General features: G+C 43.8%; 1 protein-coding gene across 3 annotated transcripts in view; it reads right to left on the bottom strand.

The window, feature by feature from the left end:
* Positions 1-495: 495 nt before the first annotated feature.
* The window catches only part of PDZD4 (PDZ domain containing 4), a 131,902-nt gene continuing 108,545 nt past the window's right edge, over positions 496-23,852 (bottom strand). The window contains exons 2-8 of one of the 3 annotated variants that reach the window (XM_044268558.1): positions 15,311-15,573; positions 14,609-14,699; positions 12,279-12,377; positions 11,941-12,003; positions 4,935-5,036; positions 2,743-2,853; positions 496-2,112 (exon numbers count right to left, since the gene is read on the bottom strand). In XM_044268558.1, coding sequence (XP_044124493.1) covers positions 496-2,112; positions 2,743-2,853; positions 4,935-5,036; positions 11,941-12,003; positions 12,279-12,377; positions 14,609-14,699; positions 15,311-15,573 — 2,346 coding nt within the window. The remainder of the gene's footprint in view (positions 2,113-2,742; positions 2,854-4,934; positions 5,037-11,940; positions 12,004-12,278; positions 12,378-14,608; positions 14,700-15,310; positions 15,574-23,852) is intronic. The other 2 variants (XM_044268559.1, XM_044268560.1) reach the window with 2 other exon arrangements.

Below are 23,852 nucleotides of genomic sequence, written 5' to 3'. Positions count from 1 at the left end.
AGTTTTTGTTTTTGTCGTATTCAACCAGTCAGTAACCATATTTTCCAACAAAGCCTGGTGGAAGGACCACACCTTTAGAAAGAAATACCCTTGGCAAATGGTATTCATTCACCTATTATTCTTTAGAAAATTGTGCTCCATTATCATTTGATCTGGAAAGTTTGAAGATGGATTGTCACATCCACCTATTTGCTCTAGTATTTCCCCACAACTGCACCAGTCTAAAACCGAGAACTTTTAAAATGTCTTTGAAGCTGTGAAATCTACAAGCAAGAGCTGGTTTAAAAGTTAACCCTGTGTTTTAAGTACCTCTTAGATATCCTCAGAGACTGAGGAAAGAAAAAAAGAAAAGACCTAACAAAATGTAACGCAATGGACAATGTATAAAGTGGGAGAGTCTTGATTGAAAGAAGGGCATCTAAAATGGTTGGTGTGGCACAGACAGAAACTAAAGAGGTTCTGATTTGGCAAGGATTGCTTGGCATTTTTACATACTCAGACTGTGGTAACAGACAGCAGGGGATTGTAAACTCGTTTTCCATCAGCAGAGCGTGTTCCATGAGCCAACATCTCTTGAATGGTGATCCAGTTATCCAAGATCTTCTTGTTACGCTTCTTCATAGTCTTGCGGTGGCTGAGGGCAATGATGCTCATCTCACCCTTGCCGTCTGCACCCTGCTGTTGTTGTTGTTCTCTCAGGCAGTCTAACCTGCTCTGCATCATGAATTCCCTTCTCTTCCTTTGCTCCCGAGCTCGCATGAGATGTCTTTTTCTGTCTTCCTTACTCCAATAACGTCCCATCTTCATCTCGCTCACTGCATCATCATCAGTGGTCATCCCACTGCGTTCCTCTTTGATTTTCATGGCTCTTGCTTTCAAGAGGCGATCCCTGACAGGACGTTTGGCCACGTAGCGGGTACCATCGCTCCTTACTTTTACTTTCCATTCCATTCTTGGCTCTACTTGGGAGTGGCTGCCTTGTGACACCCCCATAGCTTTTCCACATGTGGGGTCTACATCTAGTTCATCAAGACTTCTTTGTTGGGCTAATTGGAGGCAGCTTCGGTAACGGTCTCCACTTTGCGAGCGTTGACGTCTGCTGAGGTATGGGCTATTTTCACGACTTCCCCGGTCTAATTCATTCCCTGGTTTTGTTGCTCTTCTTAACCTTTCTTCTGTTGTATGCCGCCCTTCCCGACACAAAGACCGAAATTTCGATGGTACAGGCTCTGGACTGCCAGGGTAAGGAGGCACATTCTTGCCATGTCCTCTGTTCATGTTAGCATTTGAGGAAATTCCTTCTGCTGCTTGGCAAAATGCACCAGAAGGATCATTAATTCTTCTCATAGGACTGTCTAATGGTAATGGTGGATCCATCATTAGTGGAGTGCTCCGGCAACTCTCACCAGTGTTATATGCACTGGTACTGTCCTTATCTGACCTTTCTGGGAGTTCTGTGATATCTGGAAGCTTTGTGGAACCATCATTATTCCCACTGCCCCCACCCACAAACTCATAAAGACTGTCCTCCTCTTCCAAAAGCCAAGCTTTCATGCACCGTTCTCGCAACTGTTGCATCTTTTGTGCTCTTAGGACATTACGAAACTTGAACTCCAGATGCCGCAGTTCCTCTTCCAGTACTGCCATCTCACGTAAAACACTTTCATTGCGATTCACATCTAGACCACCCTGTCGTGAAGCATAGAGAAAAGCAGGCCCATTTCCATTCTCCATGTGGCAAGTAATTTCCAGCAGTTCTCGGTATCTCTCATACTCCTCATCAGTTAAGCCAGCACCTGGTGGAAGAACCTCATTGTAAGGTGCTGATCCATCAGCCGCAAGCAACGAGTCCAAACTATGGTGAAATTCACGACATTGAAGGGGATGTTGTGAGTCCCCACGTAAGAAGCGGAGGCGACGTTGACTGCCTGGTGTATTTGCACTGCTTGTTTGGTCATCACCCAAAATATCGTGTTCAGAGCTCTCATCATTACGAGTGCTTTCATCTGTCCTTCCTACTCCACTATCCAGTTCCTGACTACGGCTTAAACCTGCTGGATGAGGGAAAGGTCGAGGAGACTTAGGGCTGCCTCCAACATCTTCATTTACCACCTAGAATGAAAAGAAAGCAGATTATAGAACATGGCCAAAGAAACAACAATATAATATTTACACAGCCCTGTAAAAAGTATTTGCCTGAGGAATAATCTGGAGGCTTGCAAAAAAAGGAGCATGGCACTCCTGTGATTAAACTGAGGCAGTCAGAAGGTGTTTCTTCTTCATACTACCACCGCTAGCTGTTTGATTAGCACTGCATTCTCAGCAAGCACCATCTATACTTACTTTGCAGGAGTTATGGAGGTTGAGATGCTCGGGAGAAGAGTCAAGCTGGCCATGTCCTAATCCCACCTAATTTGGCTTGATTAGAGGACATAATCACAAGCTTGTCCAAGATTCCATGCATGTGCTGTGCACAATTGTCTTCTTGTTGCACATGCGCTGGAACAAGAAGACAATTGTGCACAAGTAGGATTTCATATTGGCTTCTGATGATATACCCTGTCCTCAGAGACATCAGTGAAGGCAAACTAAGCAGCTTCAGGGCATAGCCAGCTTGACTGTTCTCCAGAGCAACTCCACCTCATGACTCCAGCAAGGTAATTAAAGTGCTTTTTTCACAAAATCCTGCTTCTATTTTATCTCATAATGGCACCTACTCTATCGGCTAGTTACAGCTGGTACCTGCTGCTGAGGTGGGGAGTTCAGTCTCTCTGCTTGCAGTTCCTCTTCATTTTCAGATACCAAATCATCCAAGAAGTCCTCCCTGTCACTATCCTTCCATCGTCTGCCCATCTAGAGGAATCAGAGGAGAACAATGTAAAGTCATTTTCATGTGGAATTCAATAACCAATATATCCTGTGATATAGCAATGGGCTTGCAGAGACTGCTATTTCAAGTGATGCTATGACGGGGTAATGCAGAGGTGCAATGGCATTTTATAATAATGTAGTCATTCTAGATAGAGCCAATGAGCTCAAGTAATGTCTCTGGCACTGCTTGTCCATAAATATATTGTAGTGCTACTGGGTATGACCAGGGTTCAATGAGCTCACCAGACCAAATAAGGCTTCGTTCACATCACCGTTTAGCCTTTCCGTTCTCCTGCTCCGTTTAGGAGTAGGAGAACGGAAAGGACGGAGAAGGCACATAACTGAGCCAAACGGAGCCCTTAGGACCCCATAGACTATAATGGGGTCCGTTATGTTTCCGCTCAAAAGATGATTTTGAAGCGGAGACAAAAGTCCTGCATGCACAACTTTTGTCTCCGCTCCAAAATCATCTTCTGAGCAGAAAGATAACGGACCCCATTATAGTCTATGGGGTTCTTAGGATCCGTTTGGCTCAGTTATGTGCCTTCTCCGTCCTTTCCGTTCTCCTACTCCTAAACGGAGCAGGAAAACGGAAAGGCTGAACGACGATGTGAACGAAGCCTAAGCCTGAAGGTCTATCCTCTATCTATACAGAACATGAATGACGCCCATTTTTTGTTGCATTAAAATATTTTGTGGTTATCATTGTATGAACAGGAACCTCAATGGTAAGATCTAATATAATAGAAATAGGGGGAGATAAAGGAAAACTGGTTTAGTTGCCCAAACACTCAGATTCTACCTTTTATTTTTAAAGCTCTTTTTAAAAATGAAAGGTGCAAACTGATTGGTTGAGACTAAGGAAACTATTGGTTTCCTTTGCACTGGTTTTGATCAATCTGGCGTCGGCTCCAAACGGGTATATTTTAATGTAGGCCTGCAGGTAGCAGCACTTGGAATATTCAGAATTTTAAACACACTAATGTATAAAATCTGATGATTGCACATTTGGTCCCCTGGGGAAGTGGGGAAAGGGGTGTAAAAAAGTTAAAAAAAAAAAAAATACGTTTTAAGATTTTTTTTTTAAATCCCCTCCTTCCCATAATAAAAAAAAATAATTCAAGATCATATGTACCACTGCGTTCAAAAATGCCCAAACTATTAAAACATAAACGTATTCATCCGATTTGCAGATTTTTTTATTGCTTCACCTCCTCCCCAAACATTGTATAAAAAGTGATCAAAAAGTTATACACACCCAAAATATGGTATCATTGAAAAGCACAGATCACCATGCAAAAAACGGGCCCTCACACAGTTCCGTAGACAGAATATGGTAATGAGGGTCAGAATATGGTGATGAAAAGAAAAAAAAAAATTCCAAAGTTTTTATTTTACGTATTAAAACATGAGAAAAACTATACTAATTTAATATTGTTGTAATTATACTGATCCAGAGAATGAAAGGTACAGGTCAGTTTTGCTACATAGGGAATGTCATAAAAAAGATAAAAACCCTCATACTGTGGTGGAATTGCATTTTTTCCCCAATTGGGATCCAAAAATCCATTTGGATTATTTTTCAGCTTCCCTCTACATTGTATGAAATATTAGGTAGAAAGTACAACTTGTCCCATGGAAAACAAGCCCTCGTACAGCTATGTGAACAGAACAATAAAAAAGTTATGGCTCTGGGAAGTGAAAAACAAAAACAGAAAATCCCTATGTCAGGAATGGGATAAAGGTCTATACAAAATTGTCTCAAAAATCAAAACTGAATAGGCTGTCTTCTGCTAGGGCCCATTATTGCGTAGGGGATTCATATTACTCAATACAATTTAGACAAACAATTGCAGCTCCTGTAAACCAACAAGATAAGAGCTTTCATAAATGTCACCAAAACCTGGAATCACTTCTAATTTCCGGAAAAAGATTACACCCAGTCTTGTTTCTGTTTGTCTTCTGCACTGTGTACACAGATGTCATTAGAAGAACCGTGTATTGATTTGATGTCTATTTGTAAGTAGATATGGACTGATAGGAAGCTGAAGGAACTGTCTTACCTCTGTTTCTGGACGGGCAACCAGGAAGGACACATTTGTGCTCTCCTCTTGTGTCAGAATCGCTACTGCTTCTTCCCTGTTTTGAACGTCCACGCCATTAATCTATGGAGCAGAAGGAAAATCTGGTAAATCCACACTTGTTAAAGCTTATCTATCTCCTATATACTGTATATTATTTACTAATTGAAACCAGATATAGATACATATTCATTTTTTTTCTCATTTATTTTTATAGATTGATTTAAATTCTATTTCTACACATGATTATGTGAGCAGCCATCTTGCCTATAAGTGTGAGATTGACAAACAGCTATTTCTGCATAGTGTCTGTAATTAAACTGTCATTTGGCATTCCGGGCACTAGAGGCCACTGTTTTGCAGCTACAGCCAGCACACTCTGAGATTTAAATATGCAAAACAGATGATGACTCATGCTGCTGCCTGTGAGTGAACCAGGAAGTGTTGATCTGGCATGGTGGAAGGATTGTCCTGTGAGGGACTGAATCCGATTCCATCCTGGCTTGCAGATGTCCGGCAGTTAATGAACACTCAGAAGAAGGAGAGTAGCTGTTATATCCTTTCTGTATCCAGCTCATTTGAAAGAGAGGTTGCCCTAGGAAGACCAGTTCAGTGTGTGGACAGAAGGCCTCATCATTAAGCAAGGCCGCACGGTTGCTGAGAAGTTGGTGGTCCTCTCTGGTAGGCTGCATCCTCTGGCCCAGAACGGACGCAGGTCAGTACACCTGGTTACTGATTGTGATATATTGTGTGGCGCCTGAAGTTACAGAGACTAGTCTAGGCCTCAAATTAGTTAGCTAGTTAGGGTAACATCATTTTGCAATGCTGTACTGTACTGCAGCGCAGTTATTGACTTGCAGGCTCTGCTGCGTTTGCCACCGGGTAGGGGTGTCCTCTGTAGCGGCACAGCACGACTTTCAGGCTCTGCTGTGTCTGCCATCGGCTAGGCCTGTCTAGTAGGCAGGGACATTGACTGTGGGTCCGGGATATAGCGTTTCTATGCATGTTTGTATTGTTTTGGTGATGTTTATGTTATTACTTGTTGTCTAAGTAAAGTTTTTCTGTTTTTGCATCAGGAGCTGGTGTCCGTGTCGCTTTCCTTATTCCATGACTTCGCTGTATCCTGGGGGTCCCTCCCCGGTTCACGGTCTTACAACTTGGAGTAGTCGGCAGGATACAGCGACCGTTATGGACGGGAACGCGGCAGGAGATCGCCCCCCGGCGCCAGTGGTGCCGTATCAGGACCCAGACCATGGTGCACAGGCGCAAGTCCAGCTTGCCCCCACAACGATGCTGCGTCATCTGCCAAAGTATGACGGTAACAATATGACATTGCAGGACTGGACTGAAAGGGTGCAAAGTGCGGTTAAAATGTGTAACCAGACCCCCGAACTGCGGGCCGAGGTTGAATTGGGAGCCCTAGAGGGTGACGTCAGGCGGACAGTGATGGTAAGGCCTGACTCTGAGAGAGATACCCTAGAGAAGATATTCTCCCTGCTAGAGAGAGCCCAAGGGAGGCGGGCCAAAGTGGTACAGTTACGGAGTCACTTCTTTAACCGACCCCAGCGAGAGGGCGAGACCCTGATGCTGGGGTCACTGAATGAGATACAACGACGAGACCCTGAGGCTATGGGCGCCTTCCCGGAGGTGGACCGGCTTCTACGAGATCAGTTCATAGTGGGGCTATCCAATACATTTTTACAAGATAAATTACAAGAGATGACCCGAACAATGTCCGATATGACATTCTACAGCGTTTATTTAGCCGCCGTAGAGAGGGAGGAAGAGCCCATACCTACGGCAGCGAGAGTGTTGAATAGTGCGCATGTTACAAGGGACCGGCCGGGATCTGAAGAGTTGGAGTCCTTAAAAGATGTGGTCCAGGCCCTGCGGGCGGAATTGAAAGAGCTTCGGCTGGAAGTGTCCCAGATGAAGGTAGAACCGTCCCGGCCTCCGGAAACTGTCCCCGCACCTCGTGTCACTCCACCCAGAACAACCCCAGTGAGGGGGCCGGGCAGAAGAGGGCCCCTCTGTTGGGTTTGCTGAAAGTACGGCCATATGGCCAGAGGGTGCCCAGAACAGGTAGCGTCAGAGCCAACGTTAAACTTCTGACCGCTGCAGTAGCTGGGCGTCCTGCGGCGGTGCACCAGAAGTTAAGCCCTGTGCATGAAGAACGTGATCTGTTTGCCAGCAGCCCCGTATTAGAAGTCAAACTGGAAGGCCGAAAGGTTTGCTGCCTAGTTGATACAGTGTCAAAGTGCACTCTAATGCCTTTGGAGTTCTTTGAGAGGCTTATCGGGCATATGATGGTGCCCGAAGATGGGAGCGTCATCAGGCTGATGGCTGCCGATAATAGAGAGATGGATGTTCGAGGGATAGTCTGGATGCGGGTCCGACTGTTTGGGCAAGACATCTGCAAGAAGGGGGTCGTGCTGGTGGACCATTCATCCCGGAAAGGAATGGACGTGACCCTGGGCATGAATATACTGAGAGACCTAGATCATCAACTCTATGCCAAGGAAGGGCCGAAGTACTGGCAACGGGCCACCGCACATCGACCTACCCAGAAGGTCTTACAACAAATGGTGAGGAGCTGTGGCCTGCAAAAGAGTAACCTGTCCGGACGGGCCATTGGAGATGTAAGGGTGCCACGGAGGACTCCGTTGATGATCCCACCTCGACAGGAGCGAATATTGATGCTGCCAGTGGGGGCTGGACGACTACTGAATGGACTGGAGGTCCTGATCGAGCCCTCTTATCAAGAAGAAACACAGATTTGCCCACTGGTAGCCCGGGCCCTTGCTGTTGTGAAAGACAGATGTGTGCCTATACGCTGCTGTAATGTTGAGGACTGCGAGTTAACCGTCCCCGCAAACACCCTGCTGGACAAAGTTTATGTGTCCAAAGGGGGTATCGCTCGACAAAGGGGCTTTACACTGCAGCCGGATATGAGATCATCCTGGACCTATGCTGTGGAGGTCCATTCAAGGGAAACCCCGACAGTGGAGTGAAACGGTCGAGTGATCATGGCCCGTATGGGGGTGGACTGCAGAACCCTGACCCCGGGGGAACAAAAGCTGCTGGAAGACACCCTCTGGGAATTTCAGGAGGTCTTCTCAAGACATGATGAGGACTTTAGGTGTGCTACTGCCACAGTAAGGGATAAACGAAAAGGAGCGCTCCAAACTATATATTTCAAATCGCATATTCTAGTATTGGGGATATCAGCAACGTCCGAACCGACTAACTTCATTTACAGGTGATTTGAATCACCGCCCAAAGACTCTAAAATCACATGACCGAGCAGTGAACCACGTGGGACGCCACGTAGGTCCTGGCAGGTTACAGCGGCGAACTCTGCTATACCGCTGCATCGCATTCATAGGAGCGGGAGATCTCACCTACACGTCTGATCGGATGATTGCAAACACCACGCCACACAAAGTAACTGGTGACACTGGATAAAGACGTCAGTTATGCATACCCTATGCAAGTACATATGAATCCATGACTCTGAAGTCTAGCTCTATTTGAACTGATACTAATTTGACTCAAACGGGATTGATCTATTCCTTGGGTCATTTTCATCTCCCCCATATTGCGCAATAGGCATTGGGACATTGTTCTGACGAGTGCGGTATTTTTGCATTTTTTAGCCTTTTATGACATGTTATAACCTGTATGTGATATATATTTTCTTGATATTTTTATGCTTTATGCTTATTTGCTATAAAATTTATTGTGGATACCAATCAACCATGTGTTTGCCTGATACTGAGTGATCCCCTATCCAAGTTTTTACTCCAAATGATGACTCCAAATGCTGCTGCCTGTGAGTGAACCAGGAAGTGTTGATCTGGCATGGTGGAAGGATTGTCCTGTGAGGGACTGAATCCGATTCCATCCTGGCTTGCAGATGTCTGGCAGTTAATGGACACTCAGAAGAAGGAGAGTAGCTGTTATATCCTTTCTGTATCCAGCTCTTTTGAAAGAGAGTTTGCCCCAGGAAGACCAGTTCAGTGTGTGGATAGGATAGAAGGCCTCATCATCAAGCAAGGCTGCACGGTTGCTGAGAAGTTGGTGGTCATCTCTGGTAGTACACCTGGTTACTGATTGTGATATATTGTGTGGCGCCTGAAGTTACAGAGACTAGCCTAGGCCTCGCATTAGTTAGCTAGTTAGGGTTACATCGTTTTGCTAGGCTGTACTGTACTGGACTGCAGCGCAGTTATTGACTTGCACGCGCTGCTGCGTTTGCCACCGGCTAGGGGTGTCCTCTGTAGCGGCACAGCACGACTTTCAGGCTCTGCTGTGTCCGCCATCGGCTAGGCCTGTCTAGTAGGCAGGGACATTGACTGTGGGTCCGGGATATAGCGTTTCTATGGATGTTTGTATTGCTTTGGTGATGTTTATGTTATTACTTGTTGTCTAAGTAAAGTTTTTCAGTTTTTTCATCAGGCGCTGGTATCCGCGTCGCTTTCCTTATTCCATGACTTCGCGGTATCCTGGGGGTCCCTCCCCGGTTCACGGTCTTACATAAGCACATGGCAATATACTTACTAGTATTTAGAAATTGGTTTGTGGGAGGGTCTTGAGGGTTTTTGTTCCAGGCATGGACACGCCCCTTCCCTAAGACTCCACCTCTTCCACTTAGGACAACCCCTTTTGTGGTCCACCACTTCCTTTTTTTGGATGCATCATACCCCTTCAGAGCACATGGCTTATGCCGAATCCTGGGGCTACATACAGTTACAGCTCATGGACAGGTGCTTCCATATAATCTAACTACTGGTGCCTACCACAATCTGACAGCAATCAGTGGTTTTAATGAACCATAGAACTGCATATGTGCAAACTCTTCAAACCGCCACTAACTGAAGTAACAACAATACATTCCAGCCAGCAGTAACAACTGGAGCCCCCGCAAGGATTTAGAGAGGACAGCAATCCCCCACTCATCTACTTACCATTGAGCAGTGAGAGGAACACATCGCCAACACATATTACCCACATTTGCATTTTTGCATATATTAAAGAGCATCCATTTGGCCAATCTCCAGGGCTTTATGCATTCATTGTGGCAACCTTATGAGAAGTTTTTAGAGGATTTACAAGGATTGGCAGATCTAACACCTCTACCATCAACATGAGGACATATTTTATATCCACAAACATGAGACCCCCCATGTTGCAGTTAAAATTGGTTTCTGGATCCATAAGGCTCTGCAATGCCACTGTAAAAGGATTTTCTGGTAATGAAACAGTTTTTACTTATGCCCTATAGCCTGCTTGACCTATTGAATGATTCTCCTGCTCATCTACCTTCTGGTCTCCGTCTATCTTCTGACCCCATCCACAGCAAAAGTTATGTTCCATCCATGGGCCAGGCCAGAAAAGGATAAAGGATAAGAAGGAGCCGGACTTAGGGCGCAGCATAGGGGGAGGCGAGCATGACAGGGGGTGGTTTAATGAGACCCCTCCCTGTGAGTAGTAGGGGATTGGTGAGTTTGATTTAGGTGGGGGGAGCCAGAGGGGTTAAAAGGGGGAGTGAGGCAGGGGAGAGGGGCCATTTTGGTGCGTACTGACCCCTGCCCACCCACCCTTCTGTTTTGGGGGGGGGGGGCCCATGGGAAATAGGCGTCAGTGTGGGGGTTTTGGGTGGAGTGTTGGTTTGCACTTGGGGTTTCTTTTTTTTTTTATATTTTATTTAAACTACATAAAAGAAAAAAAAAAGAAAAAAAAACATATGGCACTAATAAAAGGTGAAGAATGAAAGAAGACAAAGGGATGTAAACGGGAGGCTCTTGTCACGGCGGCTTAGGGTGGCGGTGGGAGGTCCTTGGAGTCGGTGGGTTTATCAGAGGACGAGGATGGGAGGGCCCCACGGTGGGGGCTGGACTCCCATGGTTGCTTGGCGGCTGTGGCGGAAATTGTTGGGGTGGGTCAACCGTGGTGCTTCCGAGCTAAGGTACAACGGCTGGAGGTAAGGTCGGCCACCCCGGCATGGTTTCAAAGGTTTCGGGCTTCAAGGACCTCCCCCTGGGTTAGGTTAATGTGGGGTTAATTTTATATGTATGTTTGTTTAATAAAAGGCTGCTGTGGCCAATTTATTCCATCCAGGTGTCAGTGTTGTTATTTGGGTGGGAAGAAGGTTGGAGTGGGAACTAGAGGCTGGATGGTGCGTGGAGGGCAGCCTGAGGAATAAAAGGGGGGGTCGAGTGGGTATAACCAGTACCCTGTCATGACGTTAGCACAATCTGGATTTTCAGAAGAGGAGTATGACGTGACCAGGTTCCTGGGACAGGGATCCATGCTACTTTGAGATGTTTATTATAAACTTTCTTCTACAGGTGTGCTATAGAGGTGGCTTTGTGGAACCTGTTGGGTCCTGGAAAACCCATTTAAGTCCCCCAAGTTGATGACAGCAATTGATGCGCGCAGTGATTTTCGTCTGGCCGATTCTTGGCATACTTGCCAGGTTGTGACCGAATCTCTGCCACTTCCCATTATAGTGAATGGGGCCAGATGGCCATGTGGTAGCTTCAGGCAATGCCAGAAAGATTCAGGAGGCCGTTCCCTGCCGGATCTAAAAGTGCTAGTGTGAAACTAGTCTTAATTTTTGGGATTCTGATCCTGTCCTGGTTTTGCCTGTCTGGGTACTCTTTTACCCATTCAGGTGTACTCTCCTGCACTTAGTCAAGTCAAGGACCATCTCTTAGTTGTGGGCCGTCATTTAGAACAGATTATTCAAGTAGGAAGGGGCAGTGGTGCAGGTGGAGTACAGAACTGCATGGTTCCCTCCCTTTTTCATGAAAGTATTTTGGCATATAATTCCAAACTGCAATCCGACATTTTAGTTTGCAGACTTTTTTTTAAATTATTTTATGTATATCTATTTTATCCCTGGTGGACTCATCTAGAGTGACATCAGTGAACATAATACAACATGCAATATTATACATTGTATGTTGTCATTGTCTATTATTACCTGTAGGATTCTGTCTCCTTCCCTTATCCTCCCATCTCTTGCGGCAATGCTATTTGGATTCACCTTTAAGAAAAAAACATCAAGATTAAATACATCATCCTGTTCATCCTCTCACTGTTTCTATAGCTGAATCACAGCAGTTTGCACCGGCTTCTACAAATCATGTATTTGTTCTTCAAACTCCCACAACCTGCAGAGATAAAAGTCTGGTGACAGATGAAACTCTTAGCAAGCTTGGAAGTATAATACTTAAAGGCTGAGATGAAAGGAATTAACTCAATGGAATAAATGTTGGAAGAGCAAAAGTAATACAGCTTGAGGAAGATTCAGTTTCGTACCTCTCCAACATATATCCCTAGGTCTTCTTCATCATCAGTGCGATAACAAACTGTTAGTCCCAGCTTGTCTTGATGGTTTATCTTGCACAGCTCTACTTCCTACAGGGAAAAAAAGACCAGCCACTTAATAATTTGCTTTAGTTGTAAAGCTATCTATACCCTAGAGATCTTAGGTGAACACTTTCTAAACGACTTGTTATTCACGGTTGGTCCTGAAGGTTGCCACCAACAACTGGCAGATTAAATAGCTTGCTTTGTGATCTTGGATTCTATTAATGAAGTCAGTAAGATGTATGTAAACTCATTCCACCCCATCTGTAAACATGCCCTGTGGTGCACATCAGTGATTTGCCAAGAATGACTTTCCAAGAATGCCAACAACAGCACCTGACCAAAAAATCCAACACAACAGATTGTCTTTTCCAAAAATATTTTCATCCGGTGAGCTTTCTCATGTCATAAAAAAAAAGTAGGACAGTCGGTAGAATATGGCTGAAATCAGCTTTTTAAAATGTCTAGTGAATGGTCAAATCAAGTCCAGTCAATAGAAAACTAAGAGCCATAGTCAACCAGAGTTGAGAAGTAAAATACAACAACCCCATATAAAAGCCAAATAGACACAATAGCATAGAGTTTAACCATTAATGGGATTATCTCATGAAGGTAATGTATATGGATATCATACAGGGAGACCCTCAGTGAGGGTTCTACTCCATGAGATAGAACGGAGAGCTGCTCTTTAAGAACAGATTAATTTCTGGTGGATTCCAGCTGTCCAGGATAATAGATGTGTGACATTTCATAATTTAGTCTCTGCAGAGGAAATGTCTGGTGCTGATGTAGCTGCCTTTGGCACAATCGGCTATTTGGTATTGTTGCTGGGAGTAATGCTGACACATAAGGATAAGTTCACTAGAAAGTTGGAAATTCAGAATAGTTGAAGAACCCCACCAAATATTATGACAATTGGTATGAAACTTCTGAGTCAATAAATAGATTTAACTTTGGGCTAATTCTTAGGGTGTTATCCTGGCAGTCCCCTGGTATTCACCCTTTTGGACTGCAGGGGGACCACCAGGCTGCGCCTCTTGGAGAAGGCTCTAGGAGATTGATAGCTGACCCACGGAGAACAGTGTATACGGTGCAGGGCAGCGAGGGGTCAGGCAAAATCATAGTCAGGGACAGGCCGAGGCTGTGCTATACAGGAAGTGAGTCAGGGCAGGCAGAGTAGGATCAATACAGGCATCAGGCAGAGGTCAGGCCAGGCAGTGGTGGGACAGAAACCAGTAAATGAGCAGGAAGTTGGCACACTGGCAGATAGCAAAACAGACACCTTAACTGGATACTAGCATGCTAGAAAACTTATTGTCCAGGGACCCTCCCACAGGTGAAGATGTCTTAAAGGGGTTATCCAGGTCAATATAATGATGACCTATCCTCAGGATACATCATCAATATCACATTGGCGGGGTTAGAGTCCTGGCACCCCTAGGTTACAAGCAGCCGCCGTGCTCACTGGAGCTCTGGTAAGTGCATCCGGTTCCCGGCAGCTTTCCAAGCATATTGCTGTACATTGTACAGAAGCTGTGCTTGGTATTGCAGCTCGGCCCCATTCAATTCAATAGGGCTGAGCTGCAACTAGGCTATGTGACCGATGAATGGTGACGTCACATGGCCTTGAAAGAGGCCACAGCGCTCCCGGAGTGCCGGCCTCTTCTAACAGCTGATTGGCTGGGGTCCCGGGTGTTGGACCCCCACCGATCTGATATTGATCAGAGGATAGGTCATCAATATAAATTACCGGACAAACCCTTGAAATGCCACAGGATTGCAGCTAGGTGAAGATAAGGGTGCATGCTGTGGCTATTTAAGAGCCTGGGGCGTGGTAAGGGGATGCTCACACGTGTCATATGGGCAGAGAAGGAGGCGCCTGCGTGGAGAGACAGGCCAGACCAATCAGCCAGACTCACTGGAAAGCGGACTACCAGGTAAGCAAAACACCAAAACCAATAAGATCAAATGGAGGGGTAGGGTAGGTCAAGCAGAATTATTTTGGAGCTTAATGAGGTGATGGTGCACCAATACCAAAGTAGAATCATAAGAAGATATTAACCTGTTCTAAACTAACTATTAATATCTATCTATGGCTTATTGACCATTTATAGTAATGATAATGCCCTTTTGTTATGCAAAGTGGAGAACCTCTTATGAAGATATCCTCTTCCTCTAGCAGATTCAGCCCATCTATGCCTTATATGAACAGGCATTTATTTTTAATTGCAAGCTCTTCCAATTTTATAATGCATATTAGGCATCTTGACAAAACTCACTTCATACTCCAACTCATCAGTGCGCTCTCCCTCGGGTTGTACTCCATCAATGAACTCAGATTGTTCATAGAACTCATTCTCAATTGGTGGGCTGTAAAAGAGAGAAAGATCGACATGGTAAGCCCTGGTACAGTGAAATTCAAATACACCACACCACCATAACATGAGATTTATTACATTTAAGCTATAGTTGGCTGACTGATGCTAGATAGTTTTTTTCTGGGTATATTTAAATTGGCAATTCTAAATACATACTCTATGGACCTTCATCAATTTTCAAGAGCCCATTGGAATTTTGAATATCCATAAAAGTTTGAGTTCCCTCATTCAAAATAGCTGCAAAGAATGTCTTTCCCTTTTGAGGACCCAACATGTCTGTGCATTAAACAGACTGCCCATTAACTGGAAATTAAAATTCTGTAATTCCTCAATTCCCCGGCAGGAGCACTGTAGGGGAATCGAGCACTTGATGCTAGGTTCCGCAAAAGGATATGGCTGATAAATGAGGGTATAGGCAGCAACTCCATGTGATTGTTATTTTTCCACCCAGAAACATAGTGATGTAGACCTATTCCTCTCTTTTCTATGGAGCCCTAACAGACCCTAGAAAAACCAGATGACAGCGTAACAACGATGTATTACATTACTGTAGACAAACAGTGAATGTTCCTGTCACACATTAGTAGCAGAGTCTCTACTCACAGCTCTGATAGTACATACGGTTCTAGAACAACCATGGCAGGGCTTGGAGGTCGAGCTTTGCCCATTGTCATGATGTGCTCAAAGGTGATATCTGTTTGGGTTCCATTGTCCACAAACTGCAGGTCATGGGAAGAAGCTGTCAATGCTGCTCCCTTCATACGGGGACTGCGTCTCAGCACCTGAATCAGTAGAGGATCTTTGCTGGTGCGTAACGTTTCAAGTGTCTGCTCCTGGGAGAGTCGTGAAAGTTCTTTTCCATTCACCTGGGAAACAACGAAAATACAAACATCATATAAACTTTTTTCCAGAACTTTTGCGGAAATGTTGATGACCAAGACAGTCTTCCTCATTTTTTTGGCGTTTCTAGCACTTTTATATGGTTTGCAGTTGAGTTGTGCATTTAGATTTGGTAAGGAACTTAACACAATTAGCCCAGAAGACCCAGATAGCTGCCCAAATCTTGCCAAGGCTGTGGATATGGGAAACTTAAATGTTCTCCCTGCGATTCCGTGGGTTTGCTCTGGGTACTCTGATATACATTACTTCCAACTTCCATATGTATAGGGAATTCGAATAGTCTCCTAAGGGTATGGCCACATGTTTAGGTTCAGTTTTTGAAGCCAAAACCAGGAGTGAATAAAAAAAAAAGAGTAGAAGTCATATCTGTCCTTTGTACTTTCTCTCCTTTCATGATCCACTTCTGATTTTGGCTTCCAAAACTGCATGTAGAAACCGGACCTTTTGGTCGTACCCGTATGAGTTTTCTCATGATACAGTGATATACTTCCATGTGTATGTCTCTGATAATATAGTAATTTGAACCTTTTGAGCCCAAACGTTAAATCAGTCACCAGGACAGGGAATTTAATTGGTCTCATAAGGGTATAGCCACACGTTTAGGTTTCCTCGTCAGTTTTTGAAGCCAAAACCAGGAGTGAACAAAAGAAAAAAGAGCAGAAGTCATATCGGTTCCTTATACTTTCTCTTCTTTTATTATCCACTTCTGATTTTGGCTTCTAAAACTGCATGCAGACACCTGACCGTTTGGTTGTACCCTTATGATTCAACGAGTTTCCTCATGATACTCTGATATACTCTAAAATACTTCCATGGGTATGTCTGTGATAATATAAGTTACTTGAACCTTTTGAGCCCCCAAACGATAACGTAACTTTTATATACTCTTCTCATCATGTGAGCTTGAGGGAACTTTTGACCCTCCTCAGACTATAGGGCCTGGGTGAAACTGCAACTTCTGTACCTTCTTTAATTACTCCTTGTTATGAGCCTCGACAACACAATTAAATAAAATAGAGAATAATGGGTATTATTGCCAAACTAAGATGGGTTAATAAGGATTAAATACTATTTAGCATTTGAACGGGAGATGGAGAAGAAATAACTTTTTAAATATTCACCCTTTAGTTCTTTCAGTTCTGGTTCAGTTCAGATTATAACAATTAATGAAAGAACTTAATTCATGAATGGAGAGTAGTCTTATTAAGCTCAGTCGCTGCTGATGTGGCATTGAGTTGGCACTTCTATAATTGCAAACCAATTACCTAATTAATTTTCATTGTTTCGAAGTCTGTTTTTCCTTAAAGTAAAAGGGTGAAGGTTGAGCAGAAAAGCACTAATGGGAATAAAACATAAGAAGAGAACATTCCACGGAAAATCTCTGCTGTAATTTAATTAGGAGAATATTATTTCATGCAGAAAAATGAATGTTGCAGTTGCCAAAGTTTGGTGGAACATTGCAAATAACAGAAGGGGCATCTGGTTAAGTGGCAGCTAGATGGCACCCACTGGCTTTTTATAGTAGGACAAAACATTTTCCTGGGGAACACCTATTAGGACTTATTTACATAGGGTAAAGTGTGAAGTGCCATAAATGTAGACTGCCTGGACCTTACCTAGATTTTGAGAGTCTCTGTACTCTAGAATTGTTGAACCATGTCTATGATTAATGATTGCACACTGCACTGAACCTATGAACATCACAGCAGGTTGAAAATGACCAGTACCCCTAGAGAACACGTACTTTGGGTTGAGAACCTCAACTTCTGGTTCTACCACAAATGGGCTTGAACTGCAATCTGCATCTGGTAAAAGCCTAAAGGATTGCAGCTTATGGCATGAGGTAAAGTGTGAAGTGCAATAAATGTAGACTGTCTGGACCTTACCTAGTTTTTGAGAGTATTAACTCTCTCGGTACTGTAGAATTGTTGAACCATGTCTATGATCGCACACTGCACTGAGCCTATGAACATCACAGCTGGTTGACAATGACCAGTACCCCTAGAGAACATGTACTTTGGGTTGAGAACCTAGACCACTGATTCTAGCACAAATGGGACTGAACTGCCATAAATGTAGACTGCCTGGACCTTACCTAGATTTTGAGAGTCTCTGTACTCTAGAATTGTTGAACCATGTCTATGATTAATGATTGCACACTGCACTGAACCTATGAACATCACAGCAGGTTGAAAATGACCAGTACCCCTAGAGAACACGTACTTTGGGTTGAGAACCTCAACTTCTGGTTCTACCACAAATGGGACTGAACTGCAATCTGCATCTGGTAAAAGCCTAAAGGATTGCAGCTTATGGCATGAGGTAAAGTGTGAAGTGCAATAAATGTAGACTGTCTGGACCTTACCTAGTTTTTGAAAGTATTAACTCTCTCGGTACTGTAGAATTGTTGAACCATGTCTATGATCGCACACTGCACTGAGCCTATGAACATCACAGCTGGTTGACAATGACCAGTACCCCTAGAGAACATGTACTTTGGGTTGAGATCCTAGACCACTGATTCTAGCACAAATGGGACTGAACTGCCATAAATGTAGACTGCCTGGACCTTACCTAGATTTTGAGAGTCTCTGTACTCTAGAATTGTTGAACCATGTCTATGATTAATGATTGCACACTGCACTGAACCTATGAACATCACAGCAGGTTGAAAATGACCAGTACCCCTAGAGAACACGTACTTTGGGTTGAGAACCTCAACTTCTGGTTCTACCACAAATGGGACTGAACTGCAATCTGCATCTGGTAAAAGCCTAAAGGATTGCAGCTTATGGCATGAGGTAAAGTGTGAAGTGCAATAAATGTAGACTGTCTGGACCTTACCTAGTTTTTGAAAGTATTAACTCTCTCGGTACTGTAGAATTGTTGAACCATGTCTATGATCGCACACTGCACTGAGCCTATGAACATCACAGCTGGTTGACAATGACCAGTACCCCTAGAGAACATGTACTTTGGGTTGAGAACCTAGACCACCGATTCTGCCACAAATGGACTGAACTGCAATCAGAATCTGGTAAAAGCCTAAAGGATTTCATGTTTAGGTAGGTGGTGTATGTCAACGTAACATGTAACAAAGGAGTGTCTATATACAGATGAAACTCGAAAAATTAGAAAATCGTGCAAAAGACCATTTATTTCAGTAATGCAAATTAAAATTAATTGCATAAATGCTGCTTAAAATTAGAATTTAGTGAAAAGGTTCAGTATTCTAGGCTCAAAGTGTTGCACTCTAGTCAGCTAATTAATCCATACCCCCTAAGCAAAGGGGACCTCAAAATTGTGACTTTGGGGTTTCATAAACTGTAAGCCATAATCATCCAAATTATTATAAATAAAGGCTTCAAATATCTCGCTTTGCATGTAATGAGTCTCATATGTTAGTTTCACCTTTTAAGTTGCATTACTGAAATAAATTAACTTTGCACGTTATTCAAATTTTTCGAGTTTCACCTGTAGATGCCAGGACCCAAGGTTTCCCAGCAGATCATTGCCAGGGCATCATGATGTCTCTGCTGGCTTGCCTTATTCCCATACTATATATTCTCGCCAGGTAAGCAATGCACACACATACTTCTGTCCACATGATCTAAAAGATGACATGGTATCAGTCCAGACCACCTTCTGCCATTAATCCACAGTCCAGTTCTGATGCTCCAGTGCACATTGTAGGGGCTCTTGATAGTGGACAGAGGTCACAAGGCACTCTCACGAGTTGGGTGCCGTGCAACCTCATACACTGCAAGCTGCAATGTCCTGTGTGTCTGACACCTTTCTAGCATAGCTAGATGACCTCTTAGCAATTTGTGTCACAGTCACTGTACAGTAATTCTCCTGTGGGATCGACCAGATGAGCCAGCATTTACTCCACATATGAATTAATAAGCCAGGTCCTGTCTCAGCTCCACCAGTTGTCCTGACCAAGACGTGATCTTTTGCAGATGCTCTGATCCAGCTGTCTAGCCATCCTAATGTGACCCTTGTGAAAGTCGGTTACATCCTGAGACTTCCAAAACCGACATGTCAACTTCAAGAACCGACTGCTGCCTAACATATGCTAACCTATGATAGGTGTCATTGTCATTAGTCAATATTATGCACTTCATCTGTCAGTGGTTTCAATGGTATAGATTGGTGTATCTACTCGATATCTATCTATCTATCTATCTATCTATCTATCCATCTATCTATCTATCCATCCATTCATCTATTATCTATCTATCTATCTATCTATCTGTCTCTATTCTGTTATCTATCTACATGGGCGAATTGGCCATAGACCTTACAGGGAAACTTCCCGATGGGCCGATGTTTATGGGGCCGGCTGAGCCCTCCCCATGGCTGGCCACTGGAAGTTTTTGGGGATGTATTTTGTAATGGACAGTGGTATTTGGCTCTGTTGGGGAAATATTTTGTGCCGCAATATGGTATTACTGGCCCTGCCTTATCTATCTATTTATTATCTACAGTATCTATCTATCTATCTATCTATCTATTCATTCGTTCATCCATTATTTATCTATCTATCTGTCTATCTATCCATCCATTCATCTTTTATCTATCTAATTATTCATTCGTTCATCTATGATCTATCTATCTATCTATCTATCTGTATCTATCTATCAATCTATCTATCTGTATCTATCTATCAATCTATCTATTATCTATCTATCTATCTATCTATCAGTATCTATCTATCTATCTATCTATCTATCTATCTCTCTATCTATTTTTCCATCTATCTATCTCTCTATCTATTTTTCTATCTATCTATTTCTCTCCATCCGTCTCTCAGATTTTTCAGTTTTTATTATAAGAACATGCACGGTATATAGTTATTTTTTTACTGGATCTCTTCTATTTCTTTACATACATAACTGTGAAACCAACAAACCTTACAAATTACGAATAAATGCTTGAAAACTATAGCAGAAGATTACCAAACAACATATGCATTCTGCCACAACACACGCTCTTCCTGCAATGACTCATCCATTACAATGAAGCGACAGATGTATCTGGGAATCATCTCCAGCCATCTTTACTGCAGGATACAGCACTGGGGGGAAGCAGAGGGCGTTCATGGGTAATTAAGATAATCTTCAGCACTTTAAGGTTGTCAGGGGCTACTTCACTACTGGAAATGACCCTCCCCGGCCATGACTATTATGTAGGAAGGAGCCGTCACGTACTGTATACTGGATATCCATTGTGCTTCCACTAGATTCTTTCTCATAGTAGTACAAACACCTAGATGTAAGAATTGTGACCAAAAACTGCAAAAAATAAAAATAAGCTTTGTTCCATTCATAGTAACATATGAGGTCATTTATCAAACTTGCTGAGTTGCCCATAGCAACCAATTAGATGCCACCTTTCATTTTTCACAGCTCCTTTGGAAAATGAAAGGTGGAATCTGATTGGTTGCTATGGGGAACTCAGCCAGTTCTACTTTACACCCAGTTGAGAAATGATCCCAATAGTTTGTAAGGCTGAAAAAAGACATCTGTCTGTCAGGATACCGGACTGGACCTACAGATTGTACAACGTTTAAAGAGGTTACCCCATCAGGATATTTGTGGCACCTCAATTGGATATGCAATAAATGTCCTATAGGTGTAGGCTCCTATCTCAAGAACTTGGCTTGATCATGAATGGAGAGCAAGCCACATATGTAAAGCTTTCTCCATTCAATGCTATGGGACTTAGCATCCATTTTGGATGTCCTATAGTTATAAATAGAGGGGCGGCCACCCATGCAATGCTTGCTCTCTGTTCACTGTGTGTCACCCATGGCAGCTTGCTCTTCATTATTGGCAGGGCCTATTCTTGAGTTAGGAGCAGGTCCCAGAGATGGGACACTAACCTTTTGTACATTTATGACATATCCTATAGAGATGCCATAAATGTCCCAGATGGGAGAACCCAAAAGAGTCTGCTACAACGTCATCCCTGTCTATGGGCCGTCTTTAGCACTGCAGCTCATCTTCATTCAAGTGATTGGGGCTAAATTGCAATACCAAACACAGCCCAACGACAAGAGAGGCGCTGTTTTCTTTTCAGTCCAAATAATCTTTTGATATCTGTGATGTGTGTATAAGATATAATGGAACTGAGCGGGTATTTCTTTGGGCCTCATATATATAAATTGTCTTTGTTGCTCATAGTAACCGATCAGGGCTTGGCCGTCATCCTTTAAAGTTGCGCTGTGATTGGTTGCTATGGGCAACAAAGGCCATTTTTCTTCCAGACGGTTTCATAAATATGCCCCAATTGAAGAAATGTATTAACTGTCTAAAAGAGAAAATGTCTTAGTTGCCCATAGCAACCAATCACAGTCCAGCTTTCATTTAACCAGAGCAGTTTAAGGAATGAAAGCCAACCTCTGACTGGTTACTAGTCTGCTCTTGAAAATGAAAGCTGCTCTGTGATTGGTCACTGTGGGCAACACAGACAGTTTTTTTCTTTCAGACAGTTTCATAACTCTGCCCAAGTAAAAAGAGATGTATTAGCTGTCTAAAAGAGAAACTGTCTTAGTTGCCCATAGCAACCAATCACAGTCCAGCTTTCATTTCACCAGAGCAGTTTAAGGAATGAAATCCAACCTCTGATTGGTTACTAGTCTGCTCTTGAAAATGAAAGCTGCTCTGCGATTGGTCACTGTGGGCAACACAGACAGTTTTTTCTTTCAGACAGTTTCATAACTCTGCCCAAGTAAAAAGAGATGTATTAGCTGTCTAAAAGAGAAACTGTCTTAGTTGCCCATAGCAACCAATCACAGTCCAGCTTTCATTTCACCAGAGCAGTTTAAGGAATGAAATCCAACCTCTGATTGGTTACTAGTCTGCTCTTGAAAAACGAAAGCTGCGCTGTGATTGGTTGCTATGGGCAACAAAGGACAGTTTTCCTCCATCTGTCCCAGACTTATATATAGATATATAAACTACAACTGCTCGATATATGGCTATAAGGTGTCGTTATCCTTCGTGTCTCCACAGATGTTACAGGCTGCCCCCACCCACCTCCGTCCCCACCACATTCTGCCATTAGCCGGTGACTCTATCAGAGCCCGATCAATGCTGCTCGTGCTTACTGTGTCTTATTGATACACAGCAGCTGTTGCCATGGAAACTGAGCCTTTGCTGAAGGAACGAAACACAGTTGGGAGGCAACGGGGAGGATTTTTTTTGTGGGGGGATGGGACACGGGACGAGGTGTACGGCGGACAAGGGGATGATGGGGGGCTCTCTGGTTGTGTAATTATTAGAAGAAGCCATGTAACGGTGACAGCTTCAGGATAACGGGAAGATAAACAGTGACAGGGAGAGTTAATGAGCGCGCAGGAGAGCGGGGAAGAGAGGCAAAAAGATTGAAGGGAAGACAGCAAGGGCACAGGAGGCCGAGAGAAAATACAATATCACAAGAGGAGCACGATGGGAAGAGAATTCTAGGAAGTGACAGCAATTTCACCTCCGTCTGCTCCAACTTTGTATCTCGTCCCTGTTTGTCTGGAAGCTTTTTTTTCCAAAAATGTCCTCAGTCATTGCTTTAATGATTTTTATCTTTTGAGGTTGTCTCGCCTCAGACATTGGTAGTATATCGTAAGGATATGCCACCAATGTAAGATAGAAGAAGAGGGAGGGGCTGGCAGAGGAGTGAGGAGCAGCAAGGGTGCACAGATTGGCTTGGACCAGCCCTCGGTGCACTTAAAGGGGTTATGTCACCTAGCCATATGCCCCCAATGTCACATAGGTACGGGTCCCACCTCTATCTCTAAATGGAGCCCCCAAAAGTCAAAAAGAGCGCACCGCGCATGCTCGGCCACCCACCATTCAATTCTATCGGAGTACTAAAAATAGCCAAGAGCTTTCTCGACTATTTCCGGCAGTCCAATAAAAGTGTGAGGAGCAATGGGTGTGCTTGCACAGTGTGCTTTCCATTCATTGCTATGCGAACGTGCTTGGCTATTTTCGGAACTCCCTTAGAAGTGAATGGAGAGGACACCACGTATGTGGGCTCAGTTCTAGAGATAGTTGCGGGTCCCACCTCATATTCTAACGATTTTCCACCAATGTGTGAGGTGACACAAGTGCACCAAAGGCAGGCACAAGTCACTTTGTGCACCCTTGCTCCTCCTGCTTCCTCTTCCACCTCCTCCCTTTCCTTCTTGAATGACAGGGCCAGGTTCCTGCATAGTCATCTCACCTGGCCCTGTCTATCAAGG

This window comes from Bufo gargarizans, chromosome 9 (genome assembly GCF_014858855.1).
Source record: "Bufo gargarizans isolate SCDJY-AF-19 chromosome 9, ASM1485885v1, whole genome shotgun sequence".
Taxonomy (NCBI): domain Eukaryota; kingdom Metazoa; phylum Chordata; class Amphibia; order Anura; family Bufonidae; genus Bufo; species Bufo gargarizans.
The sequence above is the reverse complement of the archived record's forward strand: the minus strand, read 5'-3'. Positions and strand labels throughout refer to the sequence as shown.